Source organism: Molossus molossus, unplaced genomic scaffold, assembly GCF_014108415.1.
Source record: "Molossus molossus isolate mMolMol1 unplaced genomic scaffold, mMolMol1.p scaffold_m16_p_18, whole genome shotgun sequence".
Lineage (NCBI taxonomy): Eukaryota > Metazoa > Chordata > Mammalia > Chiroptera > Molossidae > Molossus > Molossus molossus.
Window position 1 is genome coordinate 51,502,387 of NW_023425353.1, and position 12,331 is coordinate 51,514,717.

The 12,331-nt window shown below is 41.0% G+C and overlaps 1 protein-coding gene across 1 annotated transcript in view; it reads right to left on the reverse strand.

Annotated features, from left to right (window-relative positions):
- Nucleotides 1–12,331, reverse strand: part of GADL1 (glutamate decarboxylase like 1) — a 160,591-nt gene that overhangs the window by 135,010 nt on the left and 13,250 nt on the right. The window contains exon 2 of the mRNA XM_036266891.1: nucleotides 3,886–4,058. Coding sequence (XP_036122784.1) covers nucleotides 3,886–4,058 — 173 coding nt within the window. The remainder of the gene's footprint in view (nucleotides 1–3,885; nucleotides 4,059–12,331) is intronic.

A 12,331-nucleotide genomic window follows, 5' to 3' on the forward strand; every position in this document is an offset into this window, starting at 1 on the left:
ACACCAGCCTGTTTGTACACTGGTCCCAAGTAATTAATAAAGAGCCTTCCATGTAGGGGGATGCTCAGTAAAAATGTGATGAATGAATACATAAATGAATGAATATAGAAACAAACAAAACATATCATGACAGGCTTTATGTGGCATGTTGCAGAGTGTGAACTTGGCCCTAAGGAAGCCACTGGAATGTTTTGGACAGGGAAATGATATGATTATATTTGTGTTTTGGACAATAGTTTTTGCTGGAGATTCTAAGTAAAATTGGAAATTAAGGTTACTGTAATCAACCAGGCAAGAGAAGGTGGTAAGCTGGACGAGGGTTGATACTATAAGAAGGGATTATTTCTAGAGATATTTAAAATGTGGAATCAATAGAACTTGGAAATCAATTTCACAGTGAGGATGAGGGAAAGGAATAACCAAGGATAATCCTGAGGTCTTTAGCTTGCATACATGGGTGGATGGGGGTGATAGGGAGAAGTATGAGGTTCTGGGAAGGAAGTGGGTGGTGAGTTTCGAGAATATTTAGTCTAAGGATTCTCAGTACATCCCCAGGGTTGCAGCAGTTGGCCTGGAACTCCTGTGAAAGATGAGGGAGAAAGGTTCAGGCATACACTGCAATCAACTAGAATGGTTGACACGGCTCAGAGAGAACCTACAGAGAAGAGAAAAGGGTACAGGATCTCACCTGAGCAATACCAACACTTACGAAGTGGACAAAGGGAGAGGAGCTCATGTGTGAGGTAGAAGAGGCAGGGAGAATCCTAGAAAAGTTTAGTGCTATTAAAACAAAGAAAAAAGAATGTTCTAAGAAGAAGAAGAGAGTCATCACTGTCATATCCTAGTGAGGAGCTAAATTAGATAAAGATTGAGACGTGCTCACGGGTGTGATCAACAAGGAGGTGTTCTTGGCAAGAGCGGTGTGACTTAGAGGTAGGAGTAGAGGCCAGATTGCTGCGCAGTGAGGGTGTAGGAGGTGAGGAAATAGAGGGAGGTAGACAGTCTTTAAAGAGTTTGGCTCTGGAGGAGAAGAGAGAGACAGGGAGTAGTTAGCAAGTAAGGAGACTAAGCAGTGGCAAGTTGGGGGAAACAGGAGGAAATAACCAAGTTGCCCAAGAGGTATGAAATTAAACTCTGATGTTAGGACTACAACAGGCAGAGGTAAATCAAAAGCAACTGGAACAATGAAAAGTATTAATGACTGACACACGCAACACCACAAATGAATCTCAAATACAGTTCTGCTGAGGGAAAATAGCAAGACTCAAATGCTACGTGTGATATGATTCTATCTCTCTCCCATTCTGGAAGAGATGAAAACCACAGGGGGAGAAAACAGATCAGTGGTCGCCAGGGTCTAGAGTTGAGAAGAGGGTGTTAATACAGAGGGGCACAGGAAAACCTGGGAGGTAATAGAACTGTTCTATATCTTGACTGTGGTGATGGTTACATGACTTTTCAAAATTCACAGAACAATACACACAAAAGAGTAAATTTTACTGAATGTAAATTGTAATTCTTTTTTTTTTTAAGGAGGCTGAGAAAGTGTGTCTATCACAGAGGATACTAGAAGTCACCATCTCGTGAAGTGTGGGGATGTATAAACAGAGTACCTTATTACTTTTAAACATTTTAAATTAAATTTATTGGGGTGACATTGTTTAATGAAATTATATAGGTTTCAAGTATATGATTCTGTCATCTGTACATTGCATTGTGTGCCCAAATCTTCTTCAGTTACCATATATTGGACTCCCTTTACCCTTCACTATCCCCACCCCCTCACCTTTTAATGGTACCCTGTGGATCTCTGACAAAGTAGGCTAAGTTAGTGGCATAAAAACCTCACCCTCTCTCTCAGCCCCAACAAGCTCCACCCACGTTCACATGGACAGCCTACACATCTGCTGTATTGGGATTGACTTGTGGCCCCTTCATTGATAGCTTAGGACCGCAAGCTTCCCCTTCTCATCTCGTCTCCCATTGGTTCCCTCATGAACACTTCTTTCTAGGCAGAATTTCCCCTTAGCATGTCAAATGCATCTTGTTCTTTTGCGACTCTCTTCCCATAGTTACCCTCCTGCTTCCTTCAACACACAGGAGCTGACTTCTCTCTGCCCATCAGAATAATACTTAACCTTCCAATTCCACAGCAAAGCTCAAAATGCTCACCCCTCTGTGAAATCCATCCCCAAGGTCAGCCCCAGTCACCGAACATTTGGCACATTCCTACTGGGAACCCCCTGCTCTCTTTTCCAGTGAGAACTATTCTTCCAATTAGATTATAGATTCCGTTCAAAGCTGAGCCTTTATCTTATTTTCCTTTATATTCCCCAGGGTCAAGTATGATGCCTTACCCATAGCTAACACTGAGTTAATATTTAATGACTGACTAAAGGCCAACTTAAAAAGCCATCTCACCACGGAAGCAGTGTGCTCCAAAGTAAAGCAGGTGCGAAATATTTCACAAGTATGGGTAAGATCAGAAAATGGGCAATTATAAATATGTGATCAGGAAATATCAGTGATTTTGCATTGAACATAACTATTCAAAGTTCGCTGGTCATTTCGATCTATTTTTGTATTAGCGTTCCCAAATGCATGCGGTCATAAATTCAGAATAAATTCCACTTCACATTCAAAATGATTTTTTTAAATGACATTTATTTCTGACTAATAGGATTGGAATAAAAATCTCTCCATCTCTCCTGTTTGTTGATCTAGTTGTTGGTAATCCAGTTCCATTATAAAAGGTGATCAATGTGAGAAAGGGTAATCTAGGGATTTTGAGTAGTTAAAGGCACAGAGGCTGAAGTCAGACTGCCTGGGTTTTAGTGCCAACTCTGATCTTACTAGCATGTGACCTTGGGCAAAGTACTTGACTTCTTTGGTCTCATTGTTTTCCCCTCTTTTTTAAAATGGAGTTAATAAAGAGTACCTGCTTCTTAGGGGTTTTTAAGGATTAAACAGATAAAAACATGTGGAGTAGTCCTTAGAACAACACCTGGCCCATTGTAAGTACTCAGGAGGAAATGTTATTCGTAGTAGTTCCCATATCATTTTGAATCCGATTTTGAACCTTCATTTGAAACCTCAAACCAATAACTGTTACCAGTCAGAGGTCAGATTTAACAACCCAAGATTTCTGATCTAAACTCAGACAAGCTCCTGGTGAGAACCCCCAGATAAACTTTAAAAGTTTTCACACCCTTTCTACCTTATATGCCTTATATGTTTTTACTCGCTACATAAAGAACTATACCAAAAAATGGAGAGCAAAGTGTGTTTTAGAGAGTGTATAAATCAGACCATCGGGTTATTTATCACCTGTATTATGATCTAGGAATGAAAGCCTTATATGCCTAAATTCTTGAACCCTGCCAATCTGCCAACAAATAATGGTTGTTAAGAGTTAAGTGTTGCCCTGGCCGGTTTGGCTCAGTGGTTAGAGCATCGGCCCACAGACCAAAGAGTCAAGGGCTCGATTCTGGTCAAGGACACGTGTCTCAGTTGCAGTTAGGTCCCATGCCCTGGTCGGGGTCATGCAGGAGACAACCAATCCATGTGTTTCTCTCACGTCGATGTTTCTCTCTTTCCTGCTCTCTCTCTCTCTCTTTTTCTCTCCCCCACTGTCTGAAGATAAATGGAACAAAGTATCTTTGGGTGAAAATTTTAAAAAAAGTTCAGCGTTAACCCTTATGGGGATGTGGGGAGTCAGGGGAAATGAGTCCAAACACTCATATTTGAGCAACCCCTTGAAACACAGGTATAGAGAAAATGAAAGTGTGTTCTTACCATTTCCCTTACATCTAGCCATCCAGATTTCTGGGGGGTGAGGGGGATCTTTCCCATTCCTGGGATTTCTTATAGGCTTTTTTCTTTTACCTTCTCATTGACATCTGTAGCCTTCAGAACCACCTCTTCCATTATTAGCCTACAGGCCTCTTCAACAAATTTTTCCCCTGCTTTTGCATCTGTTGTGGGACCATTCAGTATCACCCCATCCACGAGAACAGTGCTCTTCTTAGTTGGAACCATCTCTTGTTGACCAATATCTCCTGGAAGCAACAAACAAATTGTGTTTGAGAGACATTTCAATTAGGCCACAACCAAACACAGACTAAAACATGAATCACCACCCCTGCTTCAAACGGCATGCTTTGTTTCAATACACCTGCAGCACTGAAGTGGACAGTTTTTTATACGGTGCCCAGCAGTAGAGTTAGGGACAGAAATGTCTATGTTCCATTGCTGCAGCATCTTGTTTAACATCAGGGAATGAGAAGCTAAAAAAAAAAAAAGCAAATCCACCCATTTTACTCACTCTTTGCAAACACCTTTCAAACATAGGTACAAAAGATCTTTGCAAACACAAGCCCGTGTCTCCTTCATGCACACACCTTTCTTGTACTTTTTTAAAGATTGCCACACATTTCCTGCTATTAAGTCATGCCTAAAGAAGAAAAAAACTATATCAAAATGTCACTTTTCTTAACTTTATATTTTTAGCTTATGTTTAAGTGACCGTCTATATCATAGACAGTGCTTTGTCCCCGAGAGCCCGTCTCAAATCTCGGCAGCCACTTCCTACTGAATGGGGTTACCAGAAAATGTGCCGCCTGGTGCTTTGCGTAGCCCTGTATTTAATGCCTTTAAATGTCTCAAACTTGCAGTTTAGGACAGGCAGAGGGATGTGGCAGAACACTTTGAGGACAGTTCAACTTCCGGCCAGTGACTAAAGGTTAAAAGTCAGCATGGAAATTTATATCTAAGAAAAAAGGATAACCCTCCACAAGAATAATTTTGGCAACTTCATCCAGATAGTCAACCAATATCTGCCACAAGCCTTTATGTTATTCTATTTCTAAATAGTATCTCTCTCCTCCTTATAATGTTCGTGTTCATTTAGTTGTGAAAATTGGCAGAAATCAAATGTTTAAGTATTTTTCAGCACTGCACCTAGCACAGAGCCGTACTTATACTTTGTAAGGTCACCTTAAATATGCTGATGGTCTAACTGTATTTCCAATGTTTTTATATTGACTGAATGCTCTAAGCGTATCAACCTTCGTTATGCTGCTGAGTCTGTCTTCTCAACGTTAAATGGTTTGATAAAACCCTGTGGTTTAGAAACCCTTTCATTCTGTTGCTGGCAAATTCACATGGTGTCCCCGGAGGCAGATGGAGAAACACGGGAACATCCCCCAATTTGGGGAAGACGGAATCTGCAGCAAGAGCTCAGTCTTCTACCCTCACCCTAAAGGGTGAACCACGCAGAGCCCCCATGTGGAATTTCAGCTCCATCCTTCACATTCACTTACCTTTCACTTGAAAAGATGTATTTACCGTGGCTCAGGGCTGAATGTTGAAGCGATGGAATTGCACTTTCATATGGAAATACTTTATACCTAAAGTCACTTTCCTCCCCCTGCCCAATTTTAGATGCTAAAAATAAACTGGAAAAGAGGGCAATTATTCAGGGAACCCTGATTATGTCAGTAGGCAGTGCTATTATTAAGCACACGGGAAAAGTTAGGGTGTTTTTTTTTTTAAACCTCATTAGTAGGATTTCAGGTTTTTATTGCCCAGGGAATAGCAGCCATGTAGCAGCCCTCTCAGATCCGAGCCCGGCTCCCCCGCCCCTCTCTCACTCACTAAAAAAATGTCAAATGCCTACTTGTAACCAGTGAAATAGGAATTAAAATCATCTCTGCCTCCACAGCAATCAGTTAAAGAAATACCTATAATTCATACAACTATCTAGAAGAAAATACTATAAAAACTGGGTATAGATTATTCCTCTTTTCTTGATGTTTTATTTCTACTGCCAGATGTGAGCACATGACTCTTCCTCCCCCTTCATTTTCCCAAATTGGAAAAGGATCCTCTGCAGATTGTATAGTAGGTCAAGCTGTAATCTTTAGGGATGTATTCCCAGGACTTCCATCTAACTGTGAGAGTTATAATGGTTAATAGTAAAGTCTTTCAATAGAAGGAATCTTCCCTGTAGCCAGAATATGACTGCTTTTTATTATACCCTTCCCTGAAACCATCAAATGCTTAGTCCAAACCACCATCACATGCTTAGACTAGAGCAGCAGCCTGCCAACTAACACCCGTAGCCTGCACCAGTACCCTGCATTCCATGTGGACTGTTCTCAACTTAGTAGCTCCTACATTCCTTTGAATAGATAATTCAGATCACATGATGACTATTCTGCTCAAACCATACAATGGCCATTTATCTCATTAAAGCAAAATTTCAAGTCCTTACAATGATCTCTATGGCCCTAAATGAGCCCATTATCTCTTGGATCTCAGTCTTCATCTCTTATTACTATCTTCTAAGCTCACCCACCACTTTGGTTTCTTTGATATTCTTTGACTCTGTCTTTAAACATCAGCTGCTCAGTGAGGCCTTCATTGATAACTCTACTTAAAACAGCAACCACTTCCCTCTCCCACCTTCTTCCCTTCTCTATTTGATTCAAGAGCAGTGACTACCATGTGACATCCAATATGCATAGATTCATTTATTTGTTTAAATATATGTCTCTTTAATATAGGCTAAGATCTATGAAAACATGAACTTGTATCTATTGGTTTTTGCAGCATCCAGGAAGTGCCTGGTTGATTGTAGGAGTCTGATAAATATTTGTGTTATTAAATAATAAATGAAGCCACCGCCAGTGACAATGCCCCCTTCCTCTGAAATGTCATGGCAGATTACCAGACCTAAGCAAGCAGGAGACGTGGAACACAAGTCATGGGCTAGAGAAGAGACAGTAGGAACTGAAAGACGAACCTGGGGAAGAGGGGCAACTAGTCAAAACTGAGTTTGTGGTCTCTGAATGATCAAAGGACACGTAGCTACGACTCTCTCACTTCCCCTCCTCCTCACTTGTTTTACTGCTGCCACTCTCTTTTCCTACTTGGTAGTTATTTGCCCTCTGAGAATCAGTGCAGCACCAAGTTTCACTCCTGGAACCACAATTCCAAAATGTGAAAATCATGTGAATTTCCACCAATTCTTCAACTCCATATCTTCCACAACTCTATATAAGCACAACTCTTGTTTTGTTCAAAGTGATGTACAGCTCTCCCAGTTTAACAAGTAATACCTCCAGCTTCAAATGTTTCAGATTTTGAGAGGCAGCCTCTTCCTTTGACATACAATTAAATGAATTAATACAGATAAAGACTTAAAATAGTGCCTGGTACATAGCGAGCACACAATACATGGTATGAATATTAACTAAATAATTGTTAACTAATACCAGTAGGCAGTCAATAATATTTATTAAATGCATAAGTGCATAAAAGCAAAGTGACATTTACACGTGACAGGAAGCTATGACAGTAGAGAGGGAGGTCTCAGATGACCAATGTAACGGACGCTAGACCCAGTGGCTGGTGAGTCGTTTGCTGTGGAAGAGTGGGAAGAGGAGGCTGCAGTGGGAGGGACCACCCCTCTGAAGAGAGTAGAACTTCTCATCACAATGTGTGGGGCACAAGGTGACAGGATGTTTAGCCTACCTGGGAAAGCACAGTTCAGCAGCTGATATTAGTAGGCACTCAAGAACTCTCTGAGGACTAGAGTTCTCTTCAGTCATCTTATCTACCCTTCCCACACAATCCAAATTCCCCTGCACAACCCAGTGGCTTACACATCAAAAGAGCTGGGTTCTAGTCTCACTTGTTAACTCCCAAGCTCTCTGATCCTGGTATAATACAACCTTTCTCTGCCTCAGTTTCCTCATCTGTAAAACAGGAGACACGCTGAGGAAAGTGGTTGGCTAGCTGCCAGAAAACTCCAGGCGAGACTAAGATTCAGATTCCTAAACTGTTAACCAAAAGATTCTGTTCCAGGATGGAGCCCAGACTCTCAAATTTTAACAAGCACTCTAACTTATACTAGCAGTATGGAAATACTGAGTGGGGCAAAAATAGGTTTACAGTATTATTATTTGCTAATTATTGCATTATTTCCCATACAAATAACTGTAAACTTACTTTTGCCCCGCCCTGTATACCAACATGCAGGTGGGTTCGAAATCATTGTTCTGAGTGACTCTAACGTCATGTTAACATGTTTTAAATGTAAATAATATAGACATTTGGAGTTAAGTCTTAGGGTTATAGAAGAACTTGAGGTTTAGGGGAAGACTACTAAAGTAGACTTGTCTTCTCTGAATATCTGCAGTAATAAATAATAATAATATAGTAATAATAATTTCAAAACTCCATCACTTCTTACAGTAGTAATTCGATTGACAGACAGTTGAGATAGTCACAAAGCTTCCCTTATAGCAACTCTATTTTGTGTCCTTTCTACCAGCTTGGAAATGGGTGGACAAAACAAGGCTAATTTCTCTTCCATAGGACTCTAATCCAAATGTACAAAGACTTCTGTCAACTCTTACCTAAATCTGCTCCAATTTTTTTTAATGGTTTCTGATGCCCGTGGTCACTAATCAATTTCTATCTTAAGATGAGGCATTGCGTGAAACTCCAGGCGTGCTCTCACCAGCTCTAAGTCCATCTTCCCCAAGCTCTGGTCACTCCATCAGTAAGGTTTCCATCAGCACCCTGGTTGCCCCAAAGCTTAAGCTTTGAGACCAGACAGATCCTGGCCTAAACTGTTGGCTCAGGTGAAGGTCAGAATGAGTAGCTTAGGTCTTTGTGAGAAAGTCTGCCAGTAAGAAGAGCCAAGCTTGCCATCCAAGACTCTTAGTGTTAAAAGCAAATTAGCAATGAGAACACAATGCTTGCTTTCAAAGACTAGCAGCGAGGAACAATGGATCAAAACTGAATCCAGGCATCTGGTGGGGAGGAGAAGGAAATCTTTGGAAAGCTTGTACCAAAGACAGTGGGCCCCAGGGAGTTCTACAGGTCAGGACCTAGTGAGCCCAATAGGACCGTGCAGGAGAAGCAGAGCCAGGGAGAGAGAATTTTTATTAATTAATGACTTAAAAAGGACCTACGATGTGCCAAGCACTCTGCCTGGTGCCCGGGAATACAGAAGCACACAACAGAGAGTCTCTGTTCTCAAAATGCTAAAAGCCTAAAAAAAGAATATTTAGGGAGCTGGGGAAAAGAAAAAAAGAGCTTAAAAGAAAAAGTTGAAGGGCTAGTTTCCTGTTCTAGATTTTTCTGAGATAATGTCTCTAAGCTCAAAATATTAGATACCTAATTAATTGATGTACCTGGTATTGCCAGACTCATACATTGTTTGCATCCCTTTTAAAGTCTGCATGCATTGTAAGCCCATTCTGATATCTTAGAAACAACATGCAATGAGAGGGTAACTGTGGACAACCTACAAGGAAGAAGACGATAGTACATAAATAAATAACAATAATACAAGGCAGTGGACACCGGAGCTCTGAGAGTTTGGGCAACAGTAACAAATGCAGGGTTTTTTTTTTTTCTGAATATAGTTCTATGATTCAATAGAATCATAGAGTCTACTTAGAGACTGAAGAATTTCCAAAGAGAAACCCACAACTATAAAGTCTCAGGAGTAAATGACAACACTTTGCCCATAGCTTTAGTCAGCTAGAGATGGGTATCCAAAGGCCAAGAAAAAAGAAAGAAAATTTAAATTACTTGTTTAGTGACTTTTGGGGTTACAGTCTCTCCTTACTTGAAATCCACAGTGCGTTGATATGTCTTCTTCTGATGTTTTCTGAAGTATTTATTGAATGCCTGCTATGTGCAAGACATTGGGGTGGGCACTAGGTGAACTCAAAGATGAATCAGACACTTGATCTCAAAATCCAAACAGGAAAATTAGACACATTCATAAATACTTAGAATCCCATCCAGAAGGTGTAAGGTATGATACAGACAAAACACACTGAAATTCCTGAGAAGGACTTCTGACTGTGAGAAGCAGAAAGTCCTCTTGGATTAGATGGTATTTTGGACAGCCCTCCATTCAGCCATTCATTGAATGCTTATTTAGTACCTATTATTTTCAGAACACCGCGTAAAGCATTGGAGGCTAAGCAATGAACAAAAAAGACCCAAATCTATATTTATTTGGGTTTGATGGGGGACAAAGTTAATAAAAAAATAAACAGATAGATAATTAAAACAATTGCAGACTCTAATGAATGCTCTAAAGAAAATTACCTGAATGACTTGATAGAATAAGGATAAGAAGTGATTTCAGAATGTGGTCAGGGAAGGCATTTCTGAAGAAGAGACATTTGAATGGAGACATGAGAGAGGAGATGGAGCCGGATGTGGGGAAAGATGTGAAGAGAGAATAATCCAGGTAAAAGGAACAGAATATGCAAATAATGAAAAAAATTGCCTTTTAAAGAAATAGAAAGAGATGAAAGTGGCTTACACACAGGGAGCAGATCAGGTAAGGTATTTTATTCTAAAAGCATCAAGAAGTTACTTAAGGGTTTTGTTGTTGTTTTAAATATGTTTTATTATTATTATTGATTTATTTAGACAGAGAGGAAGGAAGAGAGAGAAAGAGATAGAAACATCAATAGGCTGCCTCCTGCACACCCCCTACCAGGGATCAAGCCCACAACCTGGGCATGTGCCTTGACCAGGAATCAAACCAGCGACCTCTTTGTCTGTGGGTCCAAGCCATTGATGGGACGCTCAACCACTGAGCCACATCAGCTGGGCCACTTAAGGGTTTTAAGCACAGGAGTAGCATGATCTAGTTTACAGTGATAAAAGATTACTCTGATACATGTAGAGATGGACTGTAAGAGGCAGATGTGGAAACAGGGAGATTGCTCAGGAGGCTACTGTAGAAGCTCAGGCAACAGAACACAGCAGCTTTTATCAGAAGGTCGCAGCAGAGATGTAGCAAAGTGGGAGACATTTTGGACTTGCTGATGAAATAGATGTAGGAGGTTAAAAACCCAAAAGAGCCCTGGCTGGTTTTGCTCAGTGGTTAGAGCATCGGCCCTTGGACCAATGAGTCTCAGGTTTGATTCCGGTCAAGGGCACATACCTCGGTTGCAGTTCATCCCCAGCCCTGGCTGATGTTTCTTTTTTTCTCTCTCTCCCTCCCTCCCACTCTATCTGATGATAAAATGGAAAAATGTCCTCAGGGGAGGATTAAGAAAACAAAAGAATCTAAGGTGACTCTTGGGTTTGGAGCCTGAGACCCCAGGGGAACGGTGGGGTCTATACTGATATGGGGACAACGGAAAGGGACAACTTGGGTAAGAGGGTGATGAGGTGGAGGTGGAGTATCAGAATTTTTTACTGATTAGTAGAAAATGGTTATGCTGGGGTAGAAACAAAGGTCATGGCAAGAACATTCATGACATAAAAGTAAGTAACATGAGCTAGGCAGAAACATATCTGTGTGTGTCTGTGTCCAGAAACCCTCAAGAACTGCTGTTCGTACAAAGGGCAGGGTCTGTAAACGGGAAAGGTGGCTATTGAGAAGGTGGCATGGTGACTGATCTTGCAGGAGCTTGAAGAGAGACTGAGGAATTTAGCTGGTACTTGGGAGGCAACAGGAAGCCACTGAGAACTACTGATGGGAGAGAAAAGTGCTTTAGAAAGAGGCAGTGGGTGTTCGTGTAGACTTCAGAAGGGAAATCAAGAATTGCAGGTGGGGAGATTTGATAGCAATAATCCAGGCCAGGGAGAGGGAGGACATGAACCAGGCAAGATAGTAGGTTTATATTTATTTTAGCCTCCCCCCTACAATAGTGTTATTGCAAACTTGGAGCTAGGAATCCCGTGTCTGTCTAACGAGCCCTGCAACTGTCCGTGGATAGGATAGCTTTTCTATCCTCCAGTAACTCTGTGTTCTAAAATGATCATTAGATGAAAAGGTGACAGAGTAAGACAGGAAAAAATCATTTTTGGCATCCATGCATTGGCTCCTCCCTTGCAAAGCGTGGATGAAAATATAACATTTCTGGGAAGTGACATGTTCTATCACCCAGGGTTTTATTTTATGAAGTCCTGTTGTGTTAGCATCTGGGATGTCAGTTAAATGATTCAGATTCTGTTCAAACACAAAGGCATCACCTTCAACAAAAGAGCTGGGTCCGTGAACATCATCTATTTTGTTAGAGCACAAGCTCCTCAGAAGGTAGTCTCTGAAACGGCCAAAAAAAGCAGCTGTCCATGCACGGTCAATGGTCATTAAATGAACGGTGCAGCATAAATACCATTTGTTTATTTTTAATTTGAAAAATACTTTTCTCTCACTGGGTACCAGGCCAGGAACTGGATTTCAGGAGACTTGGTTTTCCAGAGACATCTATTCCTATTGCTTGAGTAAACATATTTGAAAAGCTTTGTATCTGGCTGTTGTATATCTTAGCTTGTCCTC